At 48.0% G+C, this 11,976-nt stretch overlaps 1 protein-coding gene across 8 annotated transcripts in view; it reads right to left on the bottom strand.

The window, feature by feature from the left end:
* Positions 1-10,831, bottom strand: part of Hipk (Homeodomain interacting protein kinase) — a 72,013-nt gene extending 61,182 nt beyond the window's left edge. For 4 of the 8 annotated variants that reach the window (XM_077704924.1, XM_077704920.1, XM_077704923.1 and 1 more), the window contains exon 1: positions 10,326-10,831. In XM_077704924.1, the coding sequence (XP_077561050.1) occupies positions 10,326-10,381 (56 nt within the window). In that variant the 5' untranslated portion in view covers positions 10,382-10,831. Of the gene's footprint in view, positions 1-7,844; positions 8,461-8,760; positions 9,630-10,325 lie in introns of those variants that run through there. The other 4 variants (XM_077704917.1, XM_077704922.1, XM_077704918.1 and 1 more) reach the window with 4 other exon arrangements.
* Between the last annotated feature and the right edge of the window lie 1,145 nt (positions 10,832-11,976).

Raw genomic sequence — 11,976 nt, forward strand, 5'->3', positions numbered from 1 at the left:
GCCGCAAAGCTACCAAGGTCATGCGTTCACCTAATATATTCAAGCAGACTTCAACGGTTGCAAAAATTTATATTATTGAGGGCTGTCAAAAACATGCTCGACTGTATCTGCTCACTTCTCTGACTTTCTGCAGCACACCACCAGCTTTTGTAGGGGAGGAAGTGTTTCGGCTCAGTCATTGTAACACATACGAAGAGAAATTTCAACTTGTCTGCCGACGATAGCAGTCACAAACACACCAAAAACAGACCAGGAAAGGTCGGGCAACAAAAATGAAAGGAAAAGGTGATACAAGCTAGGCAACCACTGGTTGCAAAACAAGAAGATTATCGATCCTTTATACCCTAACCCAGCTGCTCCTGAAGTCTATCGGAAAGCTCCTGCTGAGACAAAATGTGGCCTAACTTTTCCATTTTTTTGAGATTGCTGCTTCATTTGTGACCTTTAGCAAATCTAATTAATACCCTAGTAAAGCGGATCTGGCATCCAACACCCTGAATTTCACAGCTTTTTTTCATGTGTTAAATTTACCTGGGCTACAAGATGCCGGGGCTGTAGTGGAGAGCCGCAGGCCAATTCGGATCACCTGCCGCTAAAGCAGTTACTACTTGAATTTCTACAGAATGCCAAAACGCCGTGATTAAGCCCCGAGCTACAAGACTGCTGAGCACCTAAACAACCTACATTTATGCCGGCTGCTGGCACCAAAGGCACGACGAAACAGAGAGCTACACGCCTAAACTCCGGAAACTCCTCAGTAAATTGTTGACAATGTGACACGAATAAAAAAATTGATTGATTGTAGGGCTGAACGTGATGACGCAACGCAGGCGATGAGGCGCACCGTGGTGGAGGGCTCTGGATGAATTTTGACCACCTGGGGATCTCTAACGTGTGCTGTATTCTTGAACACATGGGCATTTTTGCTTTTCACCTCCATCAGAAAAATGGCTGCCGCGGCCGGGTATCGCACCCGCGTTCTTGTGTTCTCAACGCCTTAGCCACACGAATAAAAAATCTATCTCTGATAGATTAGTGACAGACCTTGAGTGGTGGCCCAGTGGCTAAGGCAGGAGTGAGACAGCTGAATCAGATTCGGGAGCAGTTTTTGGAGCAGCGAAATCTTCATTTTGGAGCAGAAGAGAATTGTAGCAGAAGACATATATTATGTCACTTTAGGAGACTAGAAAAAATCAAATTTTTTGGCAACTCGCGGGGAAAAAGTGCACTTTTTAATCGGTTTTGAACATATATAACACTGAAACAGCCTCTCAATAAACTTTTTTTTTTCCTGCCAGAGTATCACAAGGTACGAACTGCACTACCTTTTTACAAACCATTTTTATATTCTTACGTTGAAAATATCCGTTGAAAATATGCAATTACGGACTACGCAATCGTAAGGCATTTTTATAATCATGTGAATGCCGAAATCGTTATTTTTGTTATCCAGGACTCGGCTTTACACACAAGTGGAGAGCCACGGCAAAAGTTGCGCAAAGCGTTCATATGTTCCACCTCCCTTTTGGCATTAAATTTCACTCAGATAAATGAACCATTATTACTAGTGTGAAATAATAGCCCGTCCCGCTATTGGACACTGCTTGAACATTTTGCGGCAATGTAGCCTGCGCCGCTGCTGCTGCAGCGTCGATCGTCCCATTCCCACCGCTCGGAAGCTCGCTGTGAAAGGCAGCAATAACTTAGCATTTTATAACACCGCAATGAGTCCGAAATTTCCCTTCAAACACGCACCGGACTCACACTCAAGGCCGAAACACCGCGAATTCGCGGGCGCCATGTTTTTGATGAACTCCCTCCTGTCTTTCGAGTCCTGCAACATATCAAAGGACTAAACGTAAACCCAGCTATCCCCATAACGAAACCAAGGTAGACATCGGTGAAGACCACTCTGCCTGAACCACAAGCAACTGCTCCGCCCAGCGGCCACGTTTTCACATCTTTACACCAAAATTGCCGTTTTTTTTCATCAACTTGCACAAGTAGTTTGACGCCTTAGTACACATAAGTATTTTTTCTACAGGACTTTGCAATAGTTTTTGATGGAAAAACTGTAAGAACGCACCGAATATAACATGTGCAACCCGACATTGTGACTTTCGAAAAAACTATCTCGGAGACAATTTCATGATCAATCAGATTGAACCTTTACAAACAGCATCACCTTGGGGGTGCTGGAAAATAATGCCGTTGGTAAGCATTTCCCCCACTGAAACTGACAGGAGCGTTAAAATCCTTGGCTCTCAGACTGTTTTGGAGCAGTTTGGCACAATTTTGGCAATTTTCAAGCTTTTGGAGCAGCCTGGTGCAGGAAAACAAATTTGTATCAGAACTGCGCAATATGCGCAGCTGTCTCACCCCTGCTAAGGCATTGCGCTGCTGAGCACGAGGCCGCGGGTTCGATTTCTGGCAGCAGCGGCAGCTTTTCTGATGGAAGCGAAAACCCAAAACGTCTGTGTGTACGAGGTTTCCGAGCACGTAAAGATCCCCAGTGGTCAAAATTAATCCGGAGCTCTCCACTACGGCACGCCACATCGCCTGCGTTGCGTCGGCGCGTTAAACCCCATAATCAATCTATCAAATCAATAGATAGTGTCAGACGTCATTCTGATAAACACGACTATTTAACGACGTCAGGTTCGGCAATCGTTCCCGGATAATTTACACAGTGGTAAATAGACCATGGTATCCGCAAGCATAGCCAGCCCTGCGCGATAATAGCCATGGAAAATAAGGGAAGAGCAAAGCGGCGTTAGAGACGTCAGCTCACAAATGATGGATGCACGGGGTGGTGGCATAATCTGCGCTACATTTTTCTGTCTCCTCCGAACAAGTCAACAACATGGAAGAGCAGAAATAAGTGCTCGCCATGCAAGCTTCACGTGACAAGCTCCACAAAAAGGTACGTCAAGCTCTTAGTTGTTATGTCAAACCGGCAAGTTGTAAAAACAGTTTCAACTTCATACGACGGTGCAAGTTGCGAAACTCCTCACAGAGGGTGGCCGAAAGATGCCCCACAATTAGCCACAAATCAGGGCATCAAAGGGACCATGAAGACAAAATACAACAATGGTTCATTTAAAAAAAAACTGCCTTGTACCGAGAATGACGACACCGATTTATCGCAAACATCAAACAAATAACCGATATTAGGGAAACCGATGAAATAGAGGCGACTCCCAAGCAACATATCTATGGCGCAAAACCTTGCTGGCCCAATTAGTGGCAGCTACTTGAGTTTGATCATGTCAATTGACTATGACTTGGCTTGACTTTACTGATGACTATGTTTTTAGTGCGTGCCCATATTACGTCACTCTAGAGTGAAATTTGAAGGTTTTCAGTATTTTTGGATATTCGCAGTGAAAAATGGCTTTCATGGCAGGAGTGGAGTTGAGTAAGCTACCAAATTGAACAAAGTTGTATTTTTGTCTTCCTGGCCCTTAAGCCTCTATTGAGGGACACTATTAATTGTCCCTTGATGAACGGCAATCCAGAGGTCCTATGAATGCGCAGATTGGTGCACTGCCTCTAGGCTGAAAGGGAAAGCCGTTCAGCCTGCCGAATGAACTAAAATCTGATTTGACTACGTTTAGGTTAAGGTTAGGTTTGGTTGGAACACTTCTGCTCACGTACAAAGCATTGCAATGACACACACACACACACAAAAAAAACAACATTGAAAGAAAAAATTCAAACAAAAAAAATACGTAGTTTCACGTTGGGTTTCGTTTGGTTTGGTTGAAACCATATTTTTCAGGCACGTGACGCTGCAGAAAATATACGGAAAAAAAAATAACCTAGCTACAATAGATTGGGACAGAATTTTTTAGGTACGTGATGCCACATAACTAGCCACAAACACTCACTCTGGAGGTGAAAAGTAGCACTCACAACTGGCATGCGCTCTGCCACCTCTTTCAAAATGGCCAACCCACAGAGTTAAATGCCCATAGGCTATCCACCAAAACAGCTGACAACTTAAAATCTTTTTTCTTGGTCACTTGCTCACCAAATTAAAAAAAACTACCCTGCACTTCGCTCGGAAATTGCACTACCACGCGACCGCGAATACAAAATTCCCCAAGTGGCCCACAAGCATGGTAATTTAATTACCCTAACGTTGACAACAATGGTTCCAACCTCGCTACTATTTCATTCGGCAGGAAATGAGGCTTTGATAGAGATTTTTTAATACCCTGCTACACAACCGTTTTTGGAAGAAAATTTGAGTCAAATGGCCTTCGAAACCTCAAATGCGCTTTGAACTCTGTTCCGCCAATCTACACGACAATTCTCAAAGTCAGCTCAAAGTTTTCACGGTCACCCGCCATGTTTTGGTGTCACCATTGCAGCCCAGTTTCTTCTCATCACTTGACAAAAAAATTTGACTTTGGAACTAAACTAGGCAAAAACAAACACCACCGAGAGTGATAAAATTGATTACAATGTGCAAACACGCACAAAACATGCTCAACATAGAATGCGCAATATGGCTACCGTAGGCTTCTGTTCTGTTTTTTTTTTTCCTATTTTTTAGTGCCAGTGTAGGGAGTACAGAAAGAAGTACCTTGTAATTGTAGATAGAGCAACAGAAAACAAAAACAAGTGAGAGATTGTTATGCATGTGCTCTTTTAAAAGGAAGTTTCACTTAAACCTAATTTGTAAATGCGAAAGAGTACGAACATTTGCGTTTCAAAGGTCTCCGAGAACCGCAAAGGTCGATGGTGGTGCTCCTTTGACTCATGGCATTCTAAGCAAATGCCTTCGGAAAACATGTAGCAGCTCAGAAGTGGGCAATTGGTTCAACAGCCTTCGGAAGGCTTTTAGAATGGCCATGTAGCACAGGTATAAAAGCCTCGAAGGTCATTTGGTGGTGCTACTTTGATACAAATGCCATTTCAACCAAATAACTTTGAAAAACGTCGTGCAGAAGCTCAAAGGTGGCTTTTGAGTCAAATGATGTTCAAGGTTCAAGGGCCTTCGCAACGCCCACGTCAAAGGAACCCAGTCGAACAGGAACACAACAGGAGCAGGAACATAACGTAAAACTAGTAGAGCATTTCACCTCCATGACAGTGTGGTCACGGGTACAATGCTTCCTGTGAATTTTGTCGACATGCAAGTCAACTGCATGCATGTAACATTACATACAAGATTTTCTTCCCTTTTTTTTTGTTGGCTTTCGTACACGGGCATTTCGAAGGCCTTTGAACCAAATTTCATTTGACTCAAATGCTGCCTTTGAGCTGCCACATGACATTTTTCAAAGGCATTTGCTTGAAATGCCATTTGAGTCAAAGCAGCACCACCAAATGACCTTCGAGGCTCTTATATACGTGTGCTACATGGCCGTTCCAAAAGCCTTCCGAAGGCTGTTGAACCAATTGCCTATCGAATGCCCGACTGTAAATACACAGGACGCACTTGTAAGTGAGCGAGCGTTCAATTGTCAAGTGAAAACTGTTGTGTAGCACAAGCATTCAAGGCCTTTGAAGTGTGAACGCTTGCACTCTCGGGTGCAGTTTCTGCATGCCATATTTACAAAAATAATTATTTATGAGAAAACCATTTGTAAGAGCACGGTTTAATTGTTCACTTGTTTTGTTTTCTGATTCGATCCACGATCACAACATGACTTGCTATGACTTGGTAACACCTGCAGTGCGAAAAAAAAAAAAAAAAAACTATTTTGAGCATGTTCGCCGGTTATTATCAATTTATTACTAGTAATGGAGTTTTTCTTGGCCCAGTTTAACTATAGAATTAAATTTTTGGTCAAGCTCCATGACCGAAACAGGGAAGCAATGGCGACACGAAAACATGGTGGGCTAATGCAAAACCTTCCCACTGCGTTTGAGAATCGTCGTGCAGATCAGCCGAACTACTTTCGGTTTGAATGTCATTTGAAATTTCGGAGGTCATTCGACTCGGATGTCCTTACAAATGCTCGTGCAGCATGAGTATTAATGAGATTTAAGACAAGTTATCATGGCCTTCCCTGCATGTTCGCAGTGCTTGGCAGACAATGGGAGAGGGTTTTGTGTACACTCATAATCAGCAAAATTGACCAACAAAAGATAAATATCTTTTTAAATAATTACATTAAAGGGACCATGCAGACAAAGCACAAGTTTGGTTCATTCGAAAGATTGCCTCGTTAAAATCCTGCTGACACCACTCTTAACGCACACTTCGCTCAAATAAGCTGTATAATAAGAAAAAAAAAGGAATGGCCAAGCGACTCGCTAGCTCACTTCCCGCAACAGAACCTACGATGTCATATGTGGCAGCTCTGCGATTGGCGGAGGCCGACAAAAGCAAACGCAAATTAGGCAGGGCTTGTAAAAAATAAGCTTCCCCAACGAGCTATTCGCGCTTAAAGGTAGAGCACGTTGTTTTTATATCAGTAAGAATTGTGGCGTAAAAAATTAAGGTTACGAACGAACACAAAAACACCGACGCGGTTAGTGCAGCACTTCTGACGGCTGACGTCGTTAACACGCTGGACAAGTCTGAAACAACGCTGACCAACTGACACCAGCGGCACGGTCGCTGTTTTGTCTGTCGAACCATGCTTTGTAAAGTCATAGCTTAAGTTTGAAGAAACGATTAGTATGAACCGAAATAAAAACACGGCAGGTGTAGAAGTCCGGCTAGAGGCAAAGTGTGAACACTGCCACTTCAACAGTATTGCAGTGCCACCCATGAAAGTGGGCAATAAACAAGATAATCAAACTGGCGCCTGTAACATGGTAAATATCTACAAATGATAGGTAGCATCCCTAATCAGCAGGCTGTATTTAGTTTTAAAGGCCCTGCTGTAATGCATCATTATCGACGTCATAAAAACACGATTTCATGGGGGAAATTGAAATTGACTTCAAATATTTCATTTTTTTCTCAGAAAATAAAGTGTTTGCTTCCTGAACAAGTGGTTAGGGGCCTTAAGAATACTGAATCTTTCGAATAAAACAAACTTGTATTCTGTCTGCATGGTCCCTCTAAAGGAATTTTTTGGACTACGTGCAACAGGGCTGAATCCCTGTCAGCAGGGAAGAACTCATGGATAGGAGAGAGTGTGGCACCAGCTGTGCTACACAGACAAGGAGGAAAGCCACAGAAAGGTTGCCATCAAAAACAGCGACAACCACCGCAGAATCGGGGCAAAATTCTAAGCCTTAACTGGAAACACTCAACATAACCGTCTCCGCACGCAACCCTGGGTAAAAGAGGCAAACTTCCCCAACCTCGTGGATTAACCACCTCTGTGGCTGTCAGTTATGCATTGTTTGTAAATCCCACTGCTAACATTACAGGCCAAATGAATGATTACAGCAAAAGTCTCGGCGGCAACAATATTGAAGATCTGCACAGTAAATTCTCTGTCACTTGTATCGGCTGTATCACCGTATTGCGAAATCCGTTGATGAACTTCTCAAAACGCTCGTTCTAAACCGACAACGCGATCCCGTGTGGACAGCTAATCGGCAGCGCTGTTTTGTTGCCGACTGTTGTTCCCAGCAACGGACGAACGTTGCACGAGGACCAAGCAGACAAAAGGAACGCGTCGACAATGGTCAAGCGCATTCCGATTCTCAAAATGAACGACATTTCAAATTGCGAAAACCGCCAGCCTTCAAGCCGGCGTTACATTTTTTTCTCATTTAATTGCACTGCGTGCTTGATAAGCTGCCGTTCTAAAAGACAACAATCGCGATTACGTCACGTTGGCGCCCTCCGATCGGGTCTCCCAAGCGCCGAAACGCAATCGATATGACAAGTTTAAACGCTTCCACGAAATGGGGGCAAATAAGGTTACCGGAGGATGGTTGCGGAGTCATGCCGCGAAAGTCGACGGGGTCGCTCCAAGATGAGAAGTCGGACGGCGCAGTCAACCCGTCGGAATGAAGGCGATCTCGGATCGCCACAACCCGCGCAGAGAGGAAGTACACCTCGCGGGGAACGTCTCGGTCCACTGGCGGCACCAAACCTATCCTCGCGGGTGAGCCCGAGCTCACGGTCGACGAAGAGACCACGTTTTAGCGCTCGCGCACCGAGCCACCTCCGCCAATGGGCTCCGAAAAAAGACGCGCCTCACCACTGCCACATAGCGACAACTTAGCCCGGACGCGCGTTTTTGTCGTCGCCTTTGCTTTTTCTTTTTTTTTTCTCGCGCTGGCTCGTGGTTTGAGGACCGCTGGCGACACAACCGTGCGCGTCCGCGCTTCACATTGCGCAACGCAGGCTCTCTCGACGTCAAAAAACCGACGCGGTTTATGAAACCAGGGAAGACGCAACGGCGTCCGCGAACTTTTCGAGTTAACACCCAAGTCGCTAAAAATCCTCCCGCGGCTTTCACCACCAAATCGCTCCACCATCAAACAAACATTCTCGAAGCATCGGCGACGACTCGAACGTCAAATAACAGCGCATCAGTTTTATTAGCGTGACAACCTGGGGCGCCCTTGAACGTGTCCTGAAAAACAAACACACACAAAAAAACATCGAAGCATAGCCTTGCCCTAAACGCGACGACGTCGCAATGTAAACTGGCAGTGTGCCATACGAAATGGTCAGTGCATTTGTCAGAAAGCACAGCGGCGTAGCGGTCGCCGAACCCGCACGCTACAGCACAACCAAAACTGCAACCGGCTTTGTTAGACCGCAAGTACAACCGACATGCAAGTGCACACTTTACACACGCACAAAAAACACAAAAGAAGGGGCCGGCAAACCTTGCGCCGGGCAGGCGGCGGCGGTCAACCAAACAGTACACGACGATCCAGCGGGTTTTTCACCAAACAGACGAGAGAAAAAAACACCGCTGCCCAGGCGCGCGTGACGGCGCCGGCGACAGGAAGTGACGACGGGGAACAGCGCACGTGAACTCCACAACGCAAAACACAAATAACTTCTGGGCCGCGATCAAATGCTTCCAGGAAATAACGCAGCAGTGGCTCGTAAACGGCTACGCCTGCAAGCTTCGCAGGCGACAGGCTGTAACGTAGAGTTATCCAGTAAGACGAACCAGCAGGCAGCGATTGGGGGCACGAAGGATAGGGGTACGCGGCTGCCAAATCCAATCATACGCGACTACCTTGACTACTGCGGGCAGACGGAAATGACGCAAACGGGCCGCCGCACAAGACCTCCAAAAGGATATAAACCGATAGGGGCGAATTCGCGTCAACAGCAGAGGCTACGTTATCCTTGGGGCGCGTGAACACGGCAGCCGCGTTCGAAGCTGCGACGACTGGGCTAGATCCACAGTGCCAATGTAATTGGTTCCCCCACTCAGTCAGTCCTGTCATTTATCTAAGCGAGAAACCACAAAACATTGCCTTTTCTAGGAAAATGTCTGAAAATGTAGCGGTACACGATCGACTAACCCGGCCACAAACGGCGACCGATTTTCTTGCTTTTGCGACGAATTCGATCGAAACCAACGTCATCGCGATAGCGGTCATTAGTCAACCGCTGTCAAAAGACTTCGGACAGCGGGGCTTTCGGGGAATAAAATTCCCCGTGAGTAAAGCGCTCGAATCACACCGATCTCCGAGCGATACGTGTCCGGAGATCGCTGACAAGAGCCAGCACACGCCGCACGCGTTCGCAATTACACAAGAGCAGCAGCAGCAACAACAAAAGAATTCCTGCCGAATCCGATCTAGCGCCGCTATCGGGTAGAGTCATAAAGTAGTCGGACGGCACAATGTCCAATATGTCGCTCTCTCGGAGTCAAAGCTCTCGGTTCAGGGTACGACAAGCGGCACGCATTAAGGGGGAAAGGAAAAGCGAGGCCGACGGGGGCGAAGGGCTGAGAAGGCGATCCGCGCTGACCATCACGCACGCACGACTCACAATGGAAAGACCCAGCGTTGAGTAAGGACGGCAGAGTCCACAAAGCTGCCAAGGCTTCGCCCTGTCCTTTCCCGGGGTCGCTCTTTACGCGGGACGCAGGCACGGAAAAACAACGGGCCTTCAGCGCGAAAACAGGCAACCAGCGGCCGTGCGAATCACGGTCCGTTTCGACAGCTTCACTACCCAGCTGACGGCGACCTCGGCGATGGCGTAGTTGGTTGCCCCGCGACAACTGCGCATACCTTCCGTACACAGCGGACACGCCGATACGTGCGGAGGATGTTTGCCCCGATCGGGGAAGGCTTCGGGCGACATGTCACCGAAGCGAAACGCGAGAAATAAGAGACACACGCGCGTCGGCCGACACGGCCCCGCGACACCCGCATATACAAAGGGACGCCTCGCTAGCGCAACCCACAGGGCCGGCGATCGGGCTTACCTCAGTATGTCGACGGTTCGCTCGTCAAATGGGCAGCACTCGCGGACGACAGTCATTCCGACGGGCAGGCCAGACCGGGCATGGTCGAACCGGGCACGCAGCGGTCGTTTCTGTAGACGTCGATCACGCACCAGCCGGAACTCCTCGTCGGGTCGTAGTGGTGCAAGGAGGTCGGCTCAAAACAGTTTGGGCCGACACAGCGCGACGAAAACGGGTGGCCGCGGACGGACGACACACAAAGGAACGGATCACGCCGACAGGCCGCTACGCAGCAGTCTCATCCCGGGAGGGCTGCTATCGCGAGCCGCAGTCCTCCGTAGGGTCGCCGATGGTGCGCCGACTCTGGCTGCCGCTAGCGCTTGGAACCCGAAGCAACATGTCCGCTTCGCCCCGTTTCCTTCTCAGGCCTTCGGGCCGCGCAGCTAGCTCTCAGTGGTGTAGCCGTGTAGCGCAGCCGCGCCGCGGACGGAGACCGGCTGGGGATGTCGGAAACGAGAGCGGCTTCGGATTGGCTACTAATGACCTCAAAACGATTGACAGAAGTACTTGGCTTGACTTGGCTGCTTTAGTGGTTTGTGTTTGGCTGCGTCCGTTTAGAAACATTCGAAAGTGCTGTTGGGTGCTGTTGGCTGCGCGAGTTGCGCGAAGCTGACGAAGTCCTGCACGCTTGCTGCGTTAGCTATTGGCAGGGCAGTTCCTGCTGCTGTGGCGGATTATTCGTTTACTTTTATCATGGAAGAAGACAAAGCAGAGACAGCGGTGCGCTGTAGTAGCGCTTTGTATCTCGACTTGGTGCTCGACGAGGTCAGTCGCCGCTGGGACAAGATGTTCGACTCGCAAAAAAAACTGGACGCCGATGTCGCCCAGGATGTCAGGACGCGACTTCGGTCGCTTATGCACAAACTGGTCTACGAGATCGTGGTTTTCGGCGAAGGGGAAGGCCCGGACAGCTTGACCATCGACTGGCTGATAGAAGACAAGCTGCACGAACTGTCCGGTCTGCGTGTCACTGCGCCGGCGCGAATACGGCAAAGGTTCGTAGAGGTGACGAACCCCAACCGAGACGGCGACGAACGTGCCTAACGTATTCGCGCGGAAGCGAAGAGAGCAGGCAGTGTTGTGTTGCCTTTTTAACGCGTGCTGGATTCGGCATTTTGTTTGTGAGTTTAGGACGCGTAGGTGAGCTACCCAAGATTGCGTCCAGGTGTTGAAGCCGTCGGGTGGATTGCCGCAGCCTGTTTGCTGTCGACCGGGGGTCCATTTCAAGGTGGTAGTTTCCCCTGTGCCTTTCGGTGTAGAGGTTGCTTGCCAAATAGGTCTCGGTGCTCGAGTCTGTGTGCTTCCGACGTCGTGGACGTTTGAGTGTTTCAGCGCTCATAAGGATGTGGAAGCGACGGTCACAGCCGGTGCCCGACAGTCAGGGCTCCATTCCATCGCCGCAGCAATGATGCTGTCCGTGCGTGGTCTCGTATTTTATGTATTTTATGAATGACCCTATGTATGACATATGAGAAATGTTCTTTTAACGAAGCAAAAAAGTGTGCTGAATGAACGCAACAGGTGGTGCTGCCTGAATCATTCTGTGCTTCCTCCATGCTGCTGTTTCAAAAGGGGGCAAATGTGAGCCAATTATGACTGCTTTGTAATGAGG

Source organism: Haemaphysalis longicornis, unplaced genomic scaffold (assembly GCF_048455015.1).
Source record: "Haemaphysalis longicornis isolate Haplotype H1 unplaced genomic scaffold, Haemaphysalis longicornis Haplotype H1 scaffold_3, whole genome shotgun sequence".
Taxonomy (NCBI): Eukaryota; Metazoa; Arthropoda; class Arachnida; order Ixodida; family Ixodidae; genus Haemaphysalis; species Haemaphysalis longicornis.